This window comes from Podarcis liolepis (assembly GCF_965112155.1).
Source record: "Podarcis liolepis genome assembly, chromosome: 16".
NCBI classification, from domain to species: Eukaryota; Metazoa; Chordata; class Lepidosauria; order Squamata; family Lacertidae; genus Podarcis; species Podarcis liolepis.
In genome coordinates, this window is record NC_139567.1 from 35,320,120 (window position 1) to 35,343,546 (window position 23,427).

Consider the following 23,427-nt stretch of genomic DNA (forward strand, 5'->3'; position numbering starts at 1 on the left):
CTGAGATCTCCCAGGTCCTAGTCTGACACTCTAACTGCTACAACACTCTGGCTCTTTTCTCTTATAGGTTTTGAATGTATCCTGCTTTGCACGGTGACAACCAAATGCTATTCAGAAGCCTGCAAAGGAAGGCATCAGAACAACAGCCCTGTTATACTGTTGTTCTGCAGTATTCAGTGGAATTCAGAGTAAAACAGAAACTAAAACAGATCCTTTCTCTGTCTTCCGGACAACCTTAACTAGTGGGTGGGTCATCCATCTGTCAATCACCATATATCATTGTGACATCAGGTGCCAACTTAAAAGGGGCTCGCGAAGCCCATCTAAAGGCTGAGCTGAGATCACACCAAGAGCCTGCTTCTAAGGAGAAGGCTCTCAGCACTCATCAGCTGGTTCCAAGTACCAGGCTTTAAACATTAGAAAAAATGGGGTCACCGTTACCAATCATGGTACTCCCTTTGGAGAGTACGGACCCTAGACCAGGCTTCCTCGAACTCAGCCCTCCAGATGTTTTTGGCCTACAACTCCCATGATCCCTAGCTAGCAGGACCAGTGGCCAGGGACGATGGGAATTGTAGTCTCAAAACATCTGGAGGACCAAGTTTGAGGAAGCCTGCCCTAGACTCTGCCTGCCCACATACCCTCCAACATTTTTCTAATGAAAATAGGGACGTCCTATTCAATTATTATGATTATTATGATTATAATGATTCTTGTTGTTTAATCGTTTAGTTGTGTCCGACTCTTCGTGACCCCCTGGACCAGAGCACGCCAGGCACTTCTGTCTTCCACTGCCTCCCGCAGTTTAATCAAACTCATGCTGGTAGCTTCGAGAACACTATCCAACCATCTCATCCTCTGTTGTCCCCTTCTCCTTGTGCCCTCCATCTTTCCCAACATCAGGGTCTTTTCCAGGGAGTCTTCTCTTCTCATGAGGTGAGTATTGGAGTCTCAGCTTCAGGATCTGTCCTTCCAGTGAGCTTATAATGATTACTGCTACTATTTATACCCCACCCATCTGACTGGGTTGGCCCAGCCACTCCGGGCAGCTTACAACATATATATAAACATAATAAAACATTAGACATTAGACATTTAAAAACTTCCCTATACAGGGCTGCCTTCAGATGTCTTTGGAGTCAGATAACTCCATACCCTCTAACATTCCTCTGATGAAAATAGGGACGTCCTACTATATCCACCTCCTACATTTCTCCAATGAAAATAGAGATGTCCTAAAGGAGAGTGGGGCATTTCAGGATCAAATCAGAAACCAGGGTGGCTTCTGTAAATCTGGGACTGTCCCTGGAAAATAAGGATACTTGGAGGTTTTGCTGAAGAAGGCCTACTTATGTGAGAGGCTAACATTGGGTTTCTACAGCTTCTGTTTCCTTCGAGTACCTGCTACTTGCCTTCAGAATGGAGAAAATACTTTCTGCCAATCTACAGGTGAAGTAAGTTAAGCTGGCAGACCTGTCATTCCCCACATTTTCTGTGGATCCTTTAAGAAGAAGAAGAAGAAGAAGAAGAAGAGTTTGGATTTGATATCCCGCTTCATCACTACCCGAAGGAGTCTCAAAGCGGCTAACAATCTCCTTTCCCTTCCTCCCCCACAACAAACACTCTGTGAGGTGAGTGGGGCTGAGAGACTTCAGAGAAGTGTGACTAGCCCAAGGTCACCCAGCAGCTGCATGTGGAGGAGCAGAGACGCGAACCCGGTTCCCCAGATTACGAGTCTACCTCTCTAACCACTACACCACACTGGCTTTCATTTTTATTTTAGCCAACATAATACCAATTGTCAATCTTCTAGCTTTTTGGTCCAAAGCTTGACTTTAGTGATGAGCAGCATTTTCTCTGAAGTACTGCAATATCAATTGAATGGCACACAGGCAAAGTTGTAAACAAACAAATATTTTTTAAAGCCAACCAAGTCCTGAAACTTCATCCTTTGACACTTCCATTTGAATCACAGTTCCCCTGCTGTACTACTTGAACTTTAAAAGAAAAATCGGGTGCCACCATCCCTCCAAACTTGTTCTCTGTAAAGACAGGTAGAAAAAAGCAGATACTTTGCTTTTCCCAAACAGGAGTGTACAGACTACATAGACCATAAGATTTTATTCGGATACCAATTTGGCACTTCAGAATAGCAGCCCACAATGACGTGAGGCTGCCCAATTCGACTCGGGGTCTACCTGAGGATGTTGTATGTTTTGTCACCTCCCTTCATTATTTGATTTGTGCAGGATTTACCCCTTAGCCTTTTATTCTGCTGAAGATATCCCACAAGGCAGCGAAGGTTTAGGATCAGCGTTTTCCTTCACATGGATTATTCAATATGACTATCCACAAGAATCTCAATAACTTATCGTTGCAAGCCAACTGAGCACTTCACCTAACATAACCCTTTCCCCCGCATCCCTCGTTTCATACACAATTCAGCATAGAATCCTTCGGAATCAGCTGAGGACATAAGCTTTCTGAGCAAATTTTCCTAATGGTTGAGTAAAAATTAATGTGCCGTCATGAGTCAGTTTTTCAAAGAAGGACCCAGATGTATTCAAACCATTGCACAGTTGTTTAAACCAAACACAGGCTGTGCCCATAACACTGCGCGTAGAATTTAAAAGGCAGTGGTGTTTACAGATGCTCTATCCAATTAATATTTTCTATTTGACTTCCTTTAGTAATGCTTTCTTTCGAAATGTTTAAGATCTTTTCTTTCTTTCTTTCTTTCTTTCTTTCTTTCTTTCTTTGCCCACTTTGCTGTGCTAAATGTGCACATCTGTAGTTGACCTCTTTTGTAATGAATTATTTTGAAATCCTTACGACAATATTTTAGTTTCCTGTAAATTAAGTTGCTTTGAATGCGTATGTATGTCATGGCTGACTTTCCTCGGTAATGTTTTATTCTGGACTGTTTCATTTGACGTTTTAATGTGTTGAGAACTGCTTTGAGGTTTTTTCCCCCTTAAAAATATAAAGTGGTATAGAACTGACATTATTATTATTATTATTATTATTATTATTATTATTATTATTCCTGCAAAAAGAAATCAAATCAAATCACAGCACCTGACTAGAATGGAAGGAAGTAAACCAAAAGAAGGAATTTGGGACCTGCAGAGGTACATGTGATCAGTGTAGCTTTAGCTGTTGAAGAACTACTGCAGTGTGTTCGTGCGAGAGTGAATTTTCACTGGAACACAAGAAGAAGCCTTATCCCTGGTCAAACCCTCCATCTATCATGCTCCGTAATGGATACACTGAGTATCTGACAGCAGCTCTCCAGGGTTTCAGACAGGAGAGTCTAATGATGCTTCTGGTAGACCCCAGCATCCTTAAATGCAGAGCATACACTGTACCACCGAGCCACAACTGGAGGCAGGGGAGAAATTGGATCCGGTTCATATTGAAAGGTGGGACCCAGCTAACTTGAAACAGAAAAACAACCATCCTTCAAAATCCACACTTCTGCACATTTTTGCCAAGTGATGTATATGAAATCAAATATGCATGGGGTTAAGCGTGCATACAAGTGCATATATTAATGAATCCAGCTTACAGAAATGCATTAATATATTAGGAGAAAGTACACTGAAAAAAAAGAAATGTGTGCAAAGGTGTGTATGTTAGGAGAAAGTTCCAGAAAGGTGCTGGTGAATTTTCATGCGGGCTTGATATATATTTTTTAATCACAGCCTCATGTGGAAATGTGGAGAACTGAATTTAGGACTTGGAACAAAATGGGAAAACCGAAATTGATTTACCAATCGCTTGCTAAAATTCACATTGCCCTTTGTCGGGCTGGCAGCTCATAGACTCATGTGCTCTAGTTAGCTCCTTCAATACCAGGAACAGTCCCAATTTTCCAAAGCCTACCCCTGATGAACCACTCAGGCCCAGCATCACCCAACGCTATCCTGAGAGACAACTGCCTGGGTCTCACCACATTGTCTGACTAGGATGTGAGAGAAGTGGGTCATAGGACCTTAGGACTGGTCATATCTGAGCTCAGTGTCTCTCAGAGCTGCTGTGGGAATAACGGAGGTCTTTGGAGGAAAGGTAGGGTAGAAATATAAATACAAATACATGCACACAGGTGTGGACTCATCCTAAATGCTATTGATGGAGGGGGCAGTTTGTGTTCATGCCATTCTTATAGGCCTCTCTGGCTGTCCACTGCCAGGCACAGGATACTGAACTAACTGGATTCAATGTGTTCCAGCAGCACTGATCTTTTTAACTGAGAATGCTCATCTTAACAATTAGGCCAGGCTTCCTCAAACTCGGCCCTCCAGATGTTTTTGGCCTACAACTCCCATGACCCCTAGCTAGCAGGACCAGTGGTCAGGGATGATGGGAATTGTGGCCTCAAAACATCTGGAGGGCTGAGTCTGAGGAAGCCTGAATTAGGCTAAACCAGTGGTTTTCAACCAGTGTGCCGTGGCATCCTGGGGTGCCTTAAATGATGGTCAGGGGTGCTGTGGACAGCACTGGCCTCTGTCCCTCTTTCTTTCTTTCTTTCTTTCTTTCTTTCTCTCTCTCTCTCTCTCTCTCTCTCTCTCTCTCTCTCTCCCTCCTCTGATGCCCTCTCACGTCTATGCCTCCCAAAGGCTTGCACAACTGTTTACTGCAGCAGTCCTGGCTATAAGCTCCCCAGGTGAATGGTGCCTCTGGGGGGCCCCTCTCTTCGGGGCAAGGGGGGCAGCTCAGAGACCAGGGGTGGCAGCAGCAGCAACTACCCAGAGGACTCCCAAGGAGAAGGGAGAGGAGAGGAGGCTGAGGGAACACTCCACAAGGGAGGGTGTTTGGAAAAGGGTGAGAGGCTGCTAGCTTTGCAGGCAAGGGCTGATATAACTGGGCTCCTGAGCCCTACAGGGGTGCCACAGAAAGAATGTACAGTAGTTGGTTAAGGGAGCTGTGGACTCAAAAAGGTTGAAAACCTCTGGGCTAAACCATTCATTCCTCTAACCCAGTATAATCATCATTATCATCATCGTTTTATAAACTTCCGGCTCATTCAATATATAGATCATTAAAACCATTAAGACATTATAAAAACATAAAGTACAGAACAAATGACTAACAACGAATCAAATTAAATCTCTGGAAATGAGTGGCGAAACTCATTGTGTGCAGGCAGCAAAATATCAGACTTGTGGGTGCCTGTCCCATTTCACTGGGGACTGCGCCAGCTCCAAAGTGCTGGTGCCACTACGCTAAAAAGCTGTGGGACAGTCAGGAGGGCTGCTTGAGATGATCAAAGTCATCTGACCGGGGTATAATACTATGCAATTTCAAGAGGATCTGTTTTACTGGATCAGACTTGTGCCTGCATGTACATGCCAGACTTCTCCCTGGCATGGCATACTCTCTTCCCCTACGTTCCCTAGCACCCCACTTTCTCCCCCTGCCTCCACTCCATCAGACACTCTTTTTGTCTCTCTGCCACCCAGATCTCTCCCCTTTCTGTTCAGCTGCTGATCTGAGCATTGGAAAGTGCTTAGAAACAAAAGCTCTTCCAACTTCCTCCTTCAGCTCTATGTAGGATTTAAAGGATAAGGAAAGTTACTGCTCTGGCCATCTCATGATGGAGACACTGATCAAGGCTTTCATTGCACCCATGGGTGCCATGCTGATGACCTTAGGATTAGGCACTTTTTTGGGAGGGGGGGAGATATGTCAACAGCATACATATGGTAACTATATCTGTTGCTCTGGAGGGTAGGACCCCAACATTAGTAAGTACTTTCGGATGGTAAGACTCCCTCAGAAGGTGGTGGACTCTCCTTCCTTGGATGATTTTAAGCAGAGGTTAGATTGCCATCTGTCATGTATGATTTAGTTGAGGAGGAGAAGAAGAAGAGAGTTTGGATTTGATATCCTACTTTATCACTACCCGTAGGAGTCTCAAAGTGGCTAACAGTCTCCTTTCCCTTCCTCCCCCACAACAAACACTCTGCGAGGTGAGTGGGGCTGAGAGACTTCAGAGAAGTGTGACTAGCCCAAGGTCACCCAGCAGCTGCATGTGGAGGAGCGGAGACATGAACCCGGTTCACCAGATTACGAGTCTACCGCTCTTAATCACTACACCACACTGGCTCTGAGATTCCTTCATTGCAGGGAAACAGACCCAAGGACCCTCTGGGTGCCTTCCAAGTCTACAATTCTATAATTCCATATGGGACTATAGTTCTGTGTAGTGAAGGGGTGGTGGTAAATAATCTTATACAAATAAAACAATAAATAGATCCCAGACTTTACAGGCTGAAGGTCTGAGGTTCAACCCTCTGGCATCTCTCCAGTTAAAATGATAAGATCATCAGTGAAGGTGAAACCTCTTCCTGAGTCCCATACTGAGCTACCTGGACAAAGAGGAATCCTTTCTTATACCAGGTCAGACTTTGGACTGGTCATTGTCTTTCAGAATTAACTACCTCCCAGGACTGTTGTAAGAATTGCAGCATGTGGGGCTGCCCTTGGGTCTGGTCCAAAGCTCTAGCTGGTGCATAATGCAGTGATGAGATAACAGATGGGGGCACATCGAATCATAGCATTGGAAGGGACTCTGAGGATCATCAAGTCCAAACGCCTGTTATGCAGGAATATGCAGCAGTCCCATACAGGGATCAAACCTGTGACCTTGGCGTTATCAGCACTATGCTCTAACCCACTGAGCTATCCACCTGGATGGCTGCCAACATGTGACACCATGGATAAAACAACTGCACTGGTAGCCCATCTACTACTGAACCAGGTTCTTGAATTAATTTACAAAGCTCTAAGCAACTTAGGTCCAGGGTCCCTCTGGGACTACCTGAACCCTTATACCCCCAGCTTGATCACTGAGAGCACCAGCAAGGGCACTGCTGGTTGTCGCTGGAGTTGGTGAGGCTTATTTTTCATCCAAATCAAGTCTTCAGGGCAAGTGGCCTGCTCCCGTGAAGTGCTCTTCCAGTAGAGATTCAGCAAACGCCTTACATGATAACCTTCAAACATTTGCTGAAAACTTTTCAGGCTATGCAAACAATTAAGAAAAAAAACATTGTCCATAATAGTTAACTGGTGATCCGTAGGACTTTTATTGCACTATAATTGCTATTCTTTTTTTCTTAACCAAATTGCAATATACAAATATTTTTTAATATTTTTTTTTAAAAAAAGAGAATGGGTGGGTGGAAGAATCATGTATGTTGTCATGAGTTCCCTGGAGGAAGACTGAAATAAAAATATAGCCTATGAGTTTAGATAAAAATAGTTGCATAAGGAACCCTACAGGGCAAGCAAATTGCAGCAGACAACACAATAAATGGGTCAGGGAGCTCTGAGTTCAAGCCCCACCTCTGTTGTGGACTTACTATAAGGCTCAGGAACACAGGAAGATGTCTTAGAATTAGTGAAACCAATGCTCTGTCTAGCTCAGTAATGCCAACATTAAAGTAAAGGTAAAGGGACCCCTGACCATTAGGTTCAGTCGTGACCGACTCTGGGGTTGCGCGTTCATCTCGCTCTATAGGCCGAGGGAGCCGGTGTTTGTCCACAGACAGCTTACGGGTCATGTGGCCAGCATGACTAAGCTGCTTCTGGCGAACCAGAGCAGCACACGGAAACGCCGTTTACCTTCCCGCTGGAGCGGTCCCTATTTATCTACTTGCACTTTGACGTGCTTTTGAACTGCTAGGTTGGCAGGAGCAGGGACCAAGCAACGGGAGCTCACCCCATCGTGGGGATTCGAACCGCCGACCTTCTGATCAGCAAGTCCTAGGCTCTGTGGTTTAACCCACAGTGCCACCCGTGTCCCTATAATGCCAACATTAACTGGCAGTATATCTCCAGGATTTCAAGCAGGATTCTCTCCCGGCCCTAATTGCGGGTTTTTGGGATTGAAGCTAAGACCTTCTGTATGTAAAGCAGAACTATAACCCTTTGGGAACACCAGTCTTTTCTGGTCTGAGATCTGTACAGTGGAACAATTGCATTGCCTCAAAAGATTGTCTTCTCTGCAATCATCACATAGATCAGAGATGGGAAACCTATGGTCCTCTGGGTACTGTTGACCTACAATACCACCATCCCCAAGAATCAGTCATGCTGTCTGTGGTTGAATATGAAGTCCAACAACATATAGTGGACTACAGGTTCCTGCCCCTGACATAAATGACAGGTGTTGGCCTAGAACAAGGTTTCCGAAACTTTGATCTTTGGCTGTTTTGGGACTACAGCTCCCATCATCCCTAACCACTGATTCTGCTAGCTAGGGATCATGGGAGTTGTGGTCCAAAAAAGCAACCAGAGATCCAAAGTTGGGAAACCTTGGCCTAGAAGAAGAATAAAACCCCAAAGACAACTCAAGAGTCACAACAAAGTCAACAGACTTTTATCCAGAAATGGAAAAAGGCTTGATGATGAAGAATGTTGGAGAACTTGAAAGCTTGTGACTTTTTTGGGTTGGTCCTAACAAAGATGTTGGGACACGGGTGGCGCTGTGGGCTAAACCACAGAGCCTAGGACTTGCCAATCAGAAGGTGGGCAGTTCGAATCCCCGCGACGGGGTGAGCTCCCGTTGCTCGGTCCCTGCTCCTGCCAACCTAGCAGTTCGAAAGCACATCAAAGTGCAAGTAGATAAATAGGTAGTGCTCCGGTGGGAAGGTAAACAGCATTTCCGTGCGCTGCTCTGGTTCGCCAGAAGTGACTTAGTCATGCTGGCTACATGACCCGGAAGCTGTACGCCGGCTCCCTCAGCCAATAAAGCGAGATGAGCACCACAACCCCAGAGTCGGTCACGACTGGACCTAATGGTCAGGGGTCCCTTTAACTTTACCTTTAACAAAGATGTTGCCCTACTGTGGGTTTTGGAAACATCTAGATGGTAAAACATTTTGAAAATTCCAAAGTGCTGTGGGAAGACACAGTGACAGTACGTTGATATGTGGCTGGGTACATGACTGGAGCTGGTTCCTGGAAGAACTGGGAGGTGTTAATAGCATCTGTTCATTGGAACACTGTGATGCAAAGAAGGCTGTTCCAGAGAAGAGCAATGTTCTCAAGACAAACATACAGCCTAGCAAACATATATTCTTTAGGAAAACTATTAAACCATGAAATAGCTAAGGATTTGCATTGTTAATTCAACAAAGACTACAATGATCCCTAGTATCCATTACCTAAGGTAGAGAAGCAAAAGCAAAATGGGAGCACAAGGCAGAGGCTGGAGATGGTGCAATAATAATTAGGACTTGACATTCATACTTGACATTCAGGTAGTTTCTCAGAATGCTTGAAGCATACACATTATCTTGCTGCAATCCTTAAAACAACCCAGCAAGTTAGGTCAGCATCACTGTCTCCTCAAGGTAGCAAAGGCTTATCTGTGGCCTCCAAGTGAAGTTTATGGAGGTAGAGTAATTTGACCTGAATTTCCCTATTCAGAGCTCACCCACCCAGCATCACACCAGCTCCCCAAGTTTAAGTGGGCCATCACAAATACCCAAGATGCAAAAATGTGAATTGATTCTGGATTCAGTAACAGAGCATGCAGTTTTGGGGTAGTAAGGTAAAATCTTATGGGATTACACTGGTCAACTCTGGGAATGGACAGAAAAGAAAAACTTCAGAGTGTTCCTCTCAACTAAGGGTCTCTAACTAGAATTCTATCATCTATCTATCATCTGTCTATCTATCTATCTATCTATCTATCTATCTATCTATCTATCTATCTATCTCCCACACTTCATCCCAAAGGAGCTCAAGGCAGTAGACCCGTCAACAATAAAAAAACATTTTTAAACGCATTCTAAAACCACTTAAAAAGCATTCTCTCAACGAGTGATTTCAGGGTTGCTAGGAACAATACATTTTACCCATCAAATTCCTCTCAAAAGTCAACAATGAGAGACGGACACACACACACCACCACCACCACCAAAGAGGACACTGAACAAATGGGGAACCACCACCAGAAAGGCCCTGTCACAGGCCAGCACCAAGCAGGTAGCCCCCAGAGGTGGCACTATCAACAAGGACTCACCTGTCAATCATAGGGTCTCAGGTAGCTGATATTGGGGGAGGTGGTCTTGCAAGTACTTGGGTGCCTATTGATGTTAAGTGCATTGCTGCCACTCACATTAGGGTGTTATGTGTATTTAATATCTAGTAAGTAAATAAGTGTGTGTGTGTATGTGTGTGTGTGTGTGTGAGAGAGAGAGAGAGAGAGAGAGAGAGAGAGAGAGAGAGCTCTTCTTTCTGACAGCAATCTCCATGAAAAGCATACACACACTGCAGTGAATTATTAGGATTGCAAATAGAAGCCAGTAGAAGCTTTTTCTTTTTCTATAGAAGTGGACCATTTTTGCGGAGTACATATAGAAAGAAATGGTTAAGACTGCCTCTCCTCATACTCTGCCATCTCAATAAAATAAAAATCACCCCCTGAACTTACTGCTAAGTAAACTAACAGCCCAGACATAATTGACAGTGGCAGATTTGTAACTTGTGTATTTTTTAGGCATTTATTTTGAAGCAACACCTTTTGAATCAACCTTTAGGGCTGCAATTCTATACACCAGGTATCTTCAACCTTTTCGGACTCAGGATCAACTTTTAACCCAAACAGGTATTTGCAGACCGGACCCATTGCTTAACCTTTCACCATATTTTTGGATGGTGGTTGTGTTCCTATGGCGACCAACCTTGGATCAAGCTTCAGCCCACTAGTGGCTCCCAACCAACCTGTTGAAGACCAGTGATGTTCAGGCTCACCTGAATTAATCCCCATTCAGCTCAGTGGGATTAACTCCCAAGTAAACACATCTGTTGAGATGGAAAAGTGTGACTGTCCAATCAAACTTATATTCAGCATTTTAGGATAACAAGGTTGCAAAGATTACAGATAGGTAGCCGTGTTGGTCTGCCATAGTCAAAATAAAAAAAAATTCCTTCCAGTAGCACCTTAAAGACCAACTAAGTTAGTTCTTGGTATGAGCTTTCGTGTGCATGTGTATCTGAAGAAGTGTGCATGCACACGAAAGCTCATACCAAGAACTAACTTAGTTGGTCTTTAAGGTGCTACTGGAAGGAATTTTTTTTATTTTGAAGGTTGCAAAGATAACACTTTGAGTGCCTATGCCAAAAAAAGGTGCTAGATTGAGACAAAAGCATTATTAAAACTTCTCTAACTTGTCCATTTCTCTAATTTAAGGGGCAACTTTGAATATTTTACTTCTAGCTCCCAAGCGGAGAAGCTATTTGCGTTACCTCCTCACCCCTTTGCATATGTACCGTAGCTCCTAAACTTCCAATAAAATGAATAGGTACTGTATTTGGTATTCCTGCATCTTGGGCAGAAATGTCATTTGTGCAAACAGCTGCAGGCACATCCGTGTGCAAAACATGAACTCTCTGAATAGAGAGCATGCTCTGCATGCAGAACGCCTTCACTGTCTATGGGTACAAGGATCTACAGTCCCAGGATTTGACTTGAGAGCACAAGAAGAGTCTTGCTGGATCAGGCCAAAGACCCATCCTGTTCTCACAGTGGCCAACCAGATGCCTTTGGGAAGCCCACAAGTAGGACATGAGCACAACAATGTTCTCCCCATCCTGTGGCTTCCAGCAACTCATATTCAGACACATTGCTGTCTCTGACAGGTAGGAAGCCTGGGACCTTTGAGACAGCCCTGTGGTTTGCCTGCCTGCCAAAACAGCTTGCTGCCTGAACTGTATTTCCGCTGTGTACAGAGACCAGCCATGAATTAAACCTATTTGCCATAAGGAAGAGAAATGAAACCAAGAAGCAAACCTGCAACAGGTCTTGAACCATTGCTCAGAGATAGAGCACATGTTTTTCCCCCACGTAGAAGGAAGATGCTCTACCATTGAGCTACGACCCTTCCCTAATCTAGAAGAATTAGTAGACTGACTTGCCTGTATAAATGCAGCTGACCTTCCAATGCTCATTTTAAATTGAGTCTGCCCTATCCAAGAGCCTTGGATTACCTAATAACAAAGTCTCTGTGTAATGTTTTCTTGGGTCTTTGCATTATGCACAAATTAAGGCCCGTCCAGCTTTAAACACATACATAAATTGACATGCAGCCTGACATCCTGTTGATTACTTAATATTCCACCTTTCCTGCCTATTATCACACTACACACTTTACCCCCCCCCCAGTTTTCTCCTGAATGGACCTACCTGATGCTTAGCAACTTCATAGTTATTTTTGGAACCCAACCATCTTTCCCAGGGCGCTCAGCCCTAGTCAAACGAGGTTTCCATTATGAGAGAAGCCTCAGCTCTCCTGCAGTCCTGCAGAATCTGTGCATCTTGGACATGGAGGGAAATTTGAGAGGGATGGAAGGGGCGGTAGTGAGTGAGAGAAAGGACAACACTGAGATGTTGTTGTTGTTGTTTTCCTTATGGTCCACCCGATGATCTCTGCAGCTGGTTGCCCAGGGAAAACATGTTGGTGTGTGAGGAACATAAGAACCTGCTTTCTACTGAGTTGGGTCCATCTAGCTTGTTGTGGGTCCATCTGTTTAGTCTGACTGGCAGTGGCTCTCCTGTCCCAGCCCTAGCTGGAACCGCCTGGGGATGAACACGGACCTTTCTGCAAGCAAAACAGGTGATCTACCAGAGAGTCAAGGCCCTAAGCAATTATGTTTTTATTAACTAAACATAGAAGAGAGAGACAGAGGACTACAAAGGCAGGAGTACATGAAGGTAGAGGAGACCACTTTCCCCATACAACCACTCTCACCCTTCCCAAATAAGGAATGAACCCTTCCTGTGACTACTGTCCCTCATTCCTCTGCTAGCATCTTATACCCAGGACACAGTTTTAAGAACAATAATCTCTTTCCAAGGTAGAAATCTGAGGGGTACATTTTTTATCTGACACCTAAGCCTTTCCCTGAAGAGCAAAACCTCCCAACGCTAGAAGATGAATGCCAGTTCTGGAAGAGAGCCTTCTCTTAAACCCAAAGCTCAAGCCACACTAAAGAGAAGGGGGCTCTCTCCCTACTCAGAGGAGACCCATTGAACTCAACAGGCATGGCAAACTTAGGTCCATTCATTTCAAGATGGTCTACTCCGAGTAGGACCAACATGGGAAGCAACCCGGGGGCACTGAAAAGGAACCACATTCCAGATTTTTTATTATTATGATAATCTTGTGGCCCCTTCAGAAGAACCAACAGCTTGCTGTGGCTTCCTTGCTCATGCTGATTTTATGTAAGCATCTTCCACACCACACACGGTCACCAAAACCCACAGAACGGCTCTCGCTCTGCTTCCGAGGACGCCGCTCACACCCAGCCCTGGAGGGGAAGAATGTCAGCGGCCACCGACACAGCAGACCCAAGCCGGATCAACTCCATCGCTCCTCCGCCACCCTCTCCAGCGCCTTTTGCTCGCTAACAGGTCTCTCCTCTTCAGGATTTCTCCCACCCTCGCCTGTCCTTCAGAAGCAGCTACAGCAGCAGCAGCTGCTGCTGCTGCTGCCTAGAGCCGTCGCGAGCCCCCGAAGCCAACCTGCTCGCTCACCTCCACCGCGGTCCTCGCGTGCCCGAGCGAAAAGCATCGCCGTGCGCTGCGCTCTCTTGGGCACGTTTGGAGAAGGAGCCTTGCGCGCACAGGCGGCGGCGGTGCGCCGAGGAGGAAAAGCAGGGCGGGGGCGGTTGGGTCTTACCTTCCAGGCAGGCGGCTCTGCTGCTCCTACAGGTCTGGATCCCGCCGCCTCCTCAGTCCTCCCTTCCGTCGTGCTTCCCCCTCTTTCTCCGCGTCTCTCCTTGCCTTCTTTTCTCCGCCGCCCCAGATCTCTCACCCGAGGGAGAGAAAGAAAGAGAACCCGCGCCGGCCCCCAGGGGGTCTCCAGCAAGCTCCGCATAAAACCTCCCTTTTCCGAGGGACAGCAGCGGGGGACGGAGGGAGGGGGCGCACAACTCGCTCCAGCTCAGGTGCGCCCAGCTGGTCCCCACAGGTGCCCGGCCGGTCCCCAACGCGCTGCGCTCCGGGACAAATCTACCCAGCAGGTGGCCATGGCAGACGCCGGCCCCACCCGCTTCCGTGGGGATGGGGGGGGGGAGCGGCGACGCACCTTTGCCCAACGGCAGCTCAGCCACCCAGCACAAGCTCCTTTTCGTGGAAGCCTGGAAAGGGGGAAAGAAATCCTGTTCTAAACAGCCCACCCACCCCCGGCGTGCGCGCTTTCCAGCTCCTCCTGCCTCGTCTCGCCCACGCTAAAACTCCAGCACAGAAGAGGAGGAATAAAAGCAGACGGCTGGTCCTCGTGGTGCCTGGACGCCGGGGTCTCACAGTAACCCCTTCCTTACCAGGCATCAATCACCAACCTTGTCTGTAGATCCCCCCACCCATAACCTCTGCGGAAATGCGAAAAAGGAGGGGAGGGTCGTAGCTCAGTGGTAGGGCATCTGCTTTGCATGCAGAAGGTGCCAGATCCGACCCCTCCCCTCCCCGCATCTCCAGGTAAGACTGAGAATGTCCTCTGTGCTTTGTATGTTATGATTCAAAGACCTAACAATATGATACCCAGAGGCGTTGCTATTGAGGTATATTGAGACCCTGTATATGGGGCAAACGCTCAATTGGAAACGCTCAATTGTCAGCTGCCTCTGTACTGACAAGTCAGACCACGAATCCTTCTAGGGAAAGGCTGCAGCTCAATGAGTAGAGTATCTGCTTTGCATGCAGAAGGTCTCATGTTTGACCCCTGGTGTCTCCAGGTGGGGTTGGGAGAGACTCTCTTCCTGAAGAGCCAGTCAGTGTAGGTGATACTGTGCTAGATAGACAGATGGTCTGACTTTCTCCAAGGCAGCTGCCCGTATTCCAAAGGATTTGAAAACACACACGTACACCAACAAAGAGATTAGTAGTTGCAATCTGATTTCTATTAGTCACTGGGTGCTTCCAGACCATTGCTATGTTGCGGCGTGGTTCAGTCACCTCTTGGGAAACCCAAGTCATGCAAGTAAAGGTGGTTGCTCTTCCACCTTCCAAAAACCAGTCACACTTTTTGCAATACGGAAAGTGGTGGGGGAAAGTGTGTGATGCTACTTGCTTGATGCATCTAACCTCCCCACAAACAAATCAGGATCATTCTCAATAAAGAAGTCATCTAGAGGCAACCTGTAGTCCAAGATCCAACATCTTCCCCGTTGAACCATGGTATTATTATTTTTGTTCTTATTTGTACCGCTCCTTCTGGAGAATATTCCAGCCAAGCTCATGTCTATTCTTGAAACCAATGCAGAACAAACAAATAAACAAATGGCATACAGTGCAAGCCTATGAATGTCTATAACGACTTCATTGACTTCACAGACTGTTGTAATCGAGACTGGAGATTCAACTGCAACTGTCCAGGCTCATTGGACAGAGTCTCACAACTAAAATACTTTGCATCACATGCTTAGAAACATAGAAAGCCGACTTACACCGAGGCAGACCATTGATTCATGTAACTCAGCATTGTCCGCACTGATTGGCTGTGGCTTTCCAAGGTTTCAGGCAAGGAACCTTTCCTAACCACTGAGTGCAGATGTAGACCCCTTACTCATGAGCTAACTCTTTGATCTCTCAGCATTGGAGAACATGGGCACCAAAACGTCTGTACCTCATTTCTCTTTGGTCTAGGTCCAGACTTTTTGGTGCCCATGTTCTCCAATGCTGAGAGATGGCTCCACCTCTTCCTTTGACAGCTCCACAGGTTCTCTGCCCCTACTGCCAGAGGGGCACTGTCTGTCAGAGACCCTACCTGCTCCTGAGGATCTTCGATCTGTGGGGTGTCTGGTTCATCCTTAGAGGATTCCATGTCTGACACCAGGTTAGCGCCAGGTGTGAGAGAGGGGAAGTAGAAACCCATTTGATGTTCAGAAGAATGGCACCCTCTGGGTCACTCTCACTTCATTGAACAATGCAGCTAGTAGTTAAATAATAATTTACAAAATAGAACAGCTACCACTGCCATTACTTGTCACAGTAAGCTTCCCATCCCTAGACTGCAAATGATTGTTCCACCCAGCCAGGAATAGTCCTGAAAATGCTGTTCCACTACAGCTTGTGATTAGGCCCAGACCCACTTAGTTTCATCAAGCTTGCTGCATAATTTGCTTTCAGACAACACTTTTGGCTCAATAACTTATTCCTGCAATGTGACTAGGAACTAAAGTGATTTAGAAATGGCATGCTGTCCAACATTTCTCAGATGAAAATAGGGCCATTCTATTCTACAGCAGGAAGCTCCTCCTGCATCTGATCTCTGCACACACATAGATGTCATATACATCTGTCACCTTGAGCCAATTAAAGCTTCTCCATGAAAACTACCTGACGGGATTGTTGTAAAGCAAAAATGTGTGAGGGAAGGGATCATGTACAACATCTTCAGCAGATAAAGGGAATGAAATAAAATTGTAGCTATAAGTTGCCTTGCGTCCCTCTCAGGGAAAAAGGTGGTATATAATACTAATACTAAAATACTAATATGAATACTAATACAGTGGTACCTCTGGTTAAGAACTTAATTGGTTATGGAGGTCCGTTCTTAACCTGAAACTGTTCTTAACCTGAGGTACCACTTTAGCTAATGGGGCCTCCTGCTGCCACCACGCCGCCGCCGCCGCAATATGTCTGTTCTCATCCTGAAGCAAAGTTCTTAACCTGAGGTACTATTTCTGGGTTAGTGGAATCTATAACCTGAAGCGTCTGTAACCTGAAGCATCTGTAACCCAAGGTACTATGGTACTAATACTAATGGAAACTGTGAGAATGTTCAGGAACATGCCAGAAAGTAAATCCTATTGAACTCAGTGGGACTTAGTTCTGAGTAAAAATGCTTCAGACTGCAGTGTAAGTCTGCACAATCTTTACTCAATAACCTGGGAGTAAGCTCCATTGAATACAGTGGGGCTTACTTCCAAATAAGGCCCCGTTTACAATAAAGGAATCAACACTGCAAGCGTTTCCTAAGAAATGGCTGGCTGCCGAAGCATTTCAATTAAAGAATTTAAGGTGGATTGGTGACCTTTTCCTTCAAAGTTATTGGAAGGGCTTTGTATGCCACCATCACCATTTCCTTCATTTGGTGCAGGAATTTCATTTTCAGTATAAACAGGACTCCGCTTTTGCACCTACACACACACACACACACACACACACCTTATAATTGTTCTCCAAGATGTGGAGGGGATGAAAAAGGGAAAATGGGACATTCCTGGATCAAAACAGAAACTGGGATGGCTTGTATATTTCTGGGACTATCCCTGAGAAATCAGAACACTTGGAGGGTCTGAAATGGTTCTGTACATGGCAGAGCTGCTCCCTTGCTGGATGGAGGGCAGGATCAGTTCTGGGCAAGACCAGCAGAGAAAAGAAGCTGAGAAGATCTGTCTAGTTTCAGTTTTGTATACAGCTGGGTAGCAGCAACTGCTACCCAACTGTTACACTGCTAAGTAAAATTTGTTCCTTCTAATCCAGTCAAATATTAGAATTTTACCACCGGGAGATTGCTAAATTTGGTAGTGTAAGGACCACACACATAATGATTAAAGTATTTTTTTAAAAAAAAAAATCCCCAGGATCTGACCTGAGTAAATGGGGAGTGATCACCCGGCTGAAATCAAAACAAGGTGATTAATGCACGTAAATTGGGAGTGTGATAAATAGAACTTTATTCTCCCCTCCTTCTGTTTTTCTGTGTCTAATGCTAGATTAGACACAGGAAAACAGCTACATTCCAGGACACCAGTTGGGCACATGTCAAGCTGGTTTCTCTTTGAAAACACACACAGAACATAATGTCTTTCTGGCAGCCTACTGGAAACCGAATCATTGTTTGAGATGTGGGATCAACCAGCATATCTTTTTGAAACAGTTTGATTTTGATAAGCATGGGAGAGGTCTGCATCAGCTGCAAGATTTGGTCTACACCCTGATTCAAAGCTCCAGAAACCAGTCCATCTTGATTTGTGGCATTTCATAGACTGCCCAGTTTGGCTTGCGGTCCATCTGAGCCTGCTTTGTCTCTCTCCCAGCTCTTCACAATTACGATGCTTTTCCCTGCATAACATTTCCCCCATTTTGATGGAATATTAAATTTGCAGTCACACTGGCCTCTCGAGGAACAAACCCTGGCAAATTACTGGCAGATAGACCGAGGGTCTTTTGTGCTGGGCGCCATTAAAGTTGATTCTTGAATGGGTAGAACAATTAATACTACACAGAAAGCAAATCCTATCACCACCATCATTTTCCCATGTTATTTCTCACATAGAATCTAAAACAGCCTAAAACATCTGCAAACGTAACATCAAAATAGGATAAAATCACTGCCACCGATTTTGAGCTTGACCTGTTGCTCACAATGAAGCTCTGCTTCTGCATTCTCCCCTCCCTGTCCTTAAGCTTGGAGACATATGTTCTGCTTTTGCAAAGCTGCTTTGTCCCCAAAGCTCTAGGATTGGTTGATTCTTGGTAAATCATCCCCTCTGATTACAAGCCAGACCTGTCAGTTGCGAAGCAGCTCTGCCTCCCGCTCTCCTGATCCCAGAACTAGAGACATAAGTTCTGATTTTGCCAGGTTGGTTTTTTTTTTGGGGGGGGGATTAAAAGGTGTTTTTTTTTTTTGCTTTTGTTTTTACTTTCCAGGTAAAATTGTTCTCTCTGATTGCAGGTTTGACCTGTCAGTCACAATGGAGCCCTCCCTATACCCTCTCCCCCACTTGGCTCATGGTTTGCTCTTTCCCCCCCATCAACCTACCCTGGAGCCATGACATTATGGTAAGCTTAAAGGCATCACTTTCTCTTTCAACTAATGCTTGTTTGCAGCACTGGGTTGTTTTTTTTGAAACCTGGATCACCGAGGAACCACAAAGCACTACAGAAATCAATTTATGTTGCCTTCTACAGATGCCACTTTACCTCTCATGAATTCGTGGTTCTTCTGAATGCCCTCCTTGCCCTCCAACTCAAGAGTCATCCTAATATATTGCACACTCCATCTTTTACACCATCATGTAGAAAGCAGTACAGTAAAACAGTTACCTCTGTGCACCAATATATATCCTCTGTATATCAGTATGTTGACACCAGTTTCCAGCCCCTCTCATTCTAAATACTACTGAAAAAACAAGCTTGTTCCATCTTCCATGCATGATAGCCCTTTAGCTATTCGATGATGGCTATCATCTCTCAGTCTCCTATCCAAGCTAAACATACTGTATATTTATCACTCAAGATTCTGCTCAGTGTTCTGACACTGAAGAAGTCTTGACAAGTGATAACAGAAGATGGGGACTTCTTGGTGGCAGCACCTTAGCTGTGAAACTCCCCCTAAGGATAGTTTGGACTTCATTGATGGCTTTTATGGGCAATCAAAACATTTTTTTAAATTATAAATGTTTTAATGGTATGTTTGACTCGGTGGTCTGTTTTAATTTTGTTGAGTTTCATAGTAGTTTTAATATTCTCCTTTTTTATTTTCACAACACTGTAACAGTTGTGAACTACACTGGAGCCTCTTATGGGTTAGGAAGGAAACAGAAAGATCTGAAAACCAAGATGCTAACAAATTAAGAAATTTAAAAGTTATGCAAAACTGGGAATTCCAAATGGAACACATTTGCTTTGGTAACAAGACCAGCTCATTTGAATCTCCAGAATGTGGGGTGAAATCCTGAAGAACATTTCACAAGCTTATTTCAACCAAAGCTGGGCAGCTGTGATATTAGATAGGACATAAACAAATGAGAAAGCAAACCACACCAAATCATCGGTTTAAGGCATTGCTTTCTTCCAAAGAATATATTGCCAAGTTCTGGTTTTCAACAAATGGATTGGAAGCTGACCTATAATAATATAATAATAATAATTTATTATTTATACCCCGCTCATCTGGCTGGGTTTCCCCAGCCACTCTGGGCGGCTTCCAACTGAATATTAAAAACAGTACAGCTTCAAACATTAAAAACTTCCCTAAAGAGGGCTGCCTTCAGATGCCTTTTAAAAGTAAAATAGTTGTTTATTGCTTTGACATCTGCTGGGAGGGCGTTCCATAGGGCAGGCGCCACTACCGAGAAGGCCCTCTGCCTGGTTCCCTGTAACCTTACTTCTCGCAATGAGGGAACCGCCAGAAGGCCTTCGGTGCTGGATCTCAGTGTCCGGGCTGAACAATGGGGGTGGAGACAATAAGGCATGCCATCAGTTGTCTTAGCTTCAGATGCCATATGGAAATCACAATGGATCCTTCTAAGGAAAGATGCCTCATAGATTGCATATTTGGTTTCAAGGCTGGACTTGGTTTGAGTGAGCATCACATGATCATTCTGAGCTGCTGAATGGCTTATCTTATATCTGTTGGGGTTTTCTCTCTGTGTGGATTTTGTTTTAGTTAGTGAATTATTTATTTCATTCATTCATTCATAATAGTGTGGTGCTTTTTTTCTGCCAAGGTCTTGTGCAGTGCATCAGTAATTAGTCATTGCCCATCAATGCTCCTTTGTACTCACCTAAATGCTCTCTCCCACTTAGTTCTATGGAAAAGAATGTACAGGGAACCTTCTGGTTGCAGATGAGAATGCTGCCATTGAGAGTTTTGTTGCCTGTTCTCTGAGGTCTTACAGAGAGTCTCTGTTAGTGGCCTCCTATTTCTCAGACGCATGAGTCGTAACAGCTAGAAGCTGTGCATTCATTGTTCTGGGCCTAAGCCTGTGGAACTCCCTCCCAACCGAAATAAGACAGAAACCCTCCTTGCTGAGCAGCAGGTGTATGACTAAGATACTCTCATTACAGCAAGCATTTTAAGGTAGCGTTTGGTTCTATTATAATTTTTTTTTTGTTTGCTTTATTGTCTCATTTTCTGCAGATTGTTTTTATGTGCACCAATTAGAAATGCACATAATTAAGCAGTTTACAAATGCCTTTAATAAATAATAATGATGGTGCCTTTTTCAGTGGGGGTCAAGGAAGTCAGAACTATGGACAGCTCACTTTGGCCCTGCTGGCTGGAACAAGCAGGCAGGCAGGCGATAGCTGGCTGGTGACACACTGAGTTTGTGGGAGACAGTATCCTATTTGCCCCAATGGACTAGCCTCCACTGCCTTTTTTGCTTTGTCTCCCTGTAGAGTGATTTGCTTTGGGGTGGGTGGGTGGGTTATCATTAGAATCTCAAGAAAGAGAAAACAAATCATGAAACTAACCAGTTGGAAAATTCCAGCTCTCTGTTTCTCTGCAAACAATCTTCCAGTATCCTCTCATTGGAAGTGGGAGAGTCTTCCCTTTGGTCCTCCTCTGGTTTGGGCTGACCCTCTCCATGTTGTGCTGTCAGCCTCATTGGGCAGAAGAAAGGTGGCTGTTCCCGGGAGAAGTTCAAGTGTTTCAGGACAACATCAAAGGCAGCAACGCGACTCTGAAAGAAATGAGACGGGAAGTTAACTGCACAGCTTGCACCAGTTTATAGTTTATTTAAAATAAACTACCCCCCCTTATTATTCATGCTGCCCTCCTTCTCTACCCCCTCCTTTACAAAACAACAACAATTAATTCCTTTGCAATAGCAGGACGAGAGCGAACCATTGCAACTGTGCAGCAGATGTTTGGAGACTCATAAAAGCTCGATGCTACCAGAGTATATTTGTTTGTAAATGGCCCACATTTATGGATATGGCCTCAGCTATTTACAAGTCATAAGGAATTATTGCTGGAATGGCATTTTATTTGCTTGCTTTGTAAATGTCACATTTGGAGAGGTCGTGCCAGCTTCATTACAACAGAAGTTGGTGCTGAAATTTGGAACCGGGGGAGCCTTGGGAATGCTGCATTTCCCAGGCTTCCCAGAAAGCGGGGGGGGGGGGACACAGTAGTACCTCAGCATTAAAGAGGAAGCCTTATTGCTGCTGCTCCTCCTCCTCTATACTTTTGGTACATATCTTTCTTTATACACTTTGTTTTGTATATTCTGTTTTATTATACAATGTGTATGTGGGTAGATCAATTCTGTTATCGTTCATTGGTTGTATGCTTTGTATTGTATTTTCAGCTGATGAAGACTATCACGAAACAGGAGTATCATTCCTGGGATGGCCTGGGATTCGGACTCGGAGGCTGAACCTGAGGAATCCCAGCCTGCACAGGAGTCCCCGCCTTCAGAACCAGCTGAGCTGGGGCTGGGACTTGAGCCCAAAGGGTCCTCACCTGTGATGAATCCTCAGGTGCAGGCACCAGCTGAGTCTACTCTGGCTCCTGAGGTGATGGAGGACCCATTGCCTGCAGGTGCTCCACTCTCAGCCACATCAGGGGAAGCTGGGGTTGCCTCTGGGTCCGGTAACCCTCCAGCCTCTCCTGAGCTGCAGAGGCTCAGGGCAGAGAGGCAGAGGGAACTAAGTTCCCGCAAGAGGAGTGCTCGCCTCCAGGCCAGGAGAGGCGGCTCACCTGTGGACCGGGGCTGCCCTATGCCTCGGGGCAAATAAAAGCCAGTCAGCCCCAGTCCCAGGTTGTAGGAGCAACATTGTTGGTAGCCTGTTCCTGCCTGCACCCTGTCCTGCTCTTCTGCCAGAGTTCCTGACCTCACCCGACTCCCTGCCTTGGACCCAGCTTCAGCTTTGACGGACAGCCTCCATACCGCAGCCTTGACCTCGGACTGAACTCGGACCTCACCGCACGGTTAACCCTCAGGACCAGCACAATTCCGGAAACACTGTCCTTGAGACTTTTGGGACGTCTTCTGTTGAAACCTTTGAATAACCATTGTGAGGCTGACCTCTGGTGCCTATCTTGAACGTTCTCTGCCACTAGTCTGTTACATTGTATATATGAACTCTAATAGATTTATTTCTACCTTTTGAATGATATCATTATTCTTTTATATATGCTTTCACAGTTATTAGCCTACGTGGTGTGTCTATATTTCTGTGACTGCTCCATGCTTAACAGAAGACTCTGTTGAATCCCAAATGCCTCTGTGAAAGATTATAGGCAATGAACAAATGTAATGACTCTTCATCACTGTGTGTCCCCTCCAGCAACTATTATCCTTTGGTAGGGACAAGAGAGAAATCACTTTGGTTCATATTTAAATGTGAATTTACCTAATTCACACTTTCTGAAAGAATACGCAAGCTGAAACACAGACATCCTTCAAAATTCGTGCTGCTCCAAATTTTGCAATGAGATTCTCCAGCCAAGTATTATGAAAGTGCATTTTAAAATTACCTGTATTCATGAAGACAACGTACAAAAATACATTATTTTGGGGGGGGGACTGCTTTGCAAAAATATGTATATTTAAATTGCTTATAAAAATGTGCAGATTAGGAGATATTTGCACTAACATGCTAATGAACATCCATGAGGTCTATGCATTGGCACATTGCCTCTGAACCTGGAGAGAACAATACTTGATTTATTTATT

The 23,427-nt window shown here is 45.0% G+C and overlaps 2 protein-coding genes across 6 annotated transcripts in view; one reads left to right on the forward strand and one right to left on the reverse strand.

Moving 5' to 3' along the window:
* The window catches only part of GTF2IRD1 (GTF2I repeat domain containing 1), a 1,520,245-nt gene that overhangs the window by 1,426,346 nt on the left and 70,472 nt on the right, over nucleotides 1–23,427 (forward strand). The gene's annotated exons all lie outside the window — the stretch shown is intronic.
* CALN1 (calneuron 1) overlaps nucleotides 1–23,427 on the reverse strand; it is a 138,052-nt gene that overhangs the window by 80,133 nt on the left and 34,492 nt on the right. For 2 of the 5 annotated variants that reach the window (XM_083479667.1, XM_083479668.1), the window contains one exon: nucleotides 21,218–21,426. In XM_083479667.1, the coding sequence (XP_083335793.1) occupies nucleotides 21,218–21,351 (134 nt within the window). In that variant the 5' untranslated portion in view covers nucleotides 21,352–21,426. Of the gene's footprint in view, nucleotides 1–12,196; nucleotides 12,216–13,546; nucleotides 13,648–13,691; nucleotides 14,356–21,217; nucleotides 21,427–23,427 lie in introns of those variants that run through there. The other 3 variants (XM_083479670.1, XM_083479671.1, XM_083479669.1) reach the window with 3 other exon arrangements.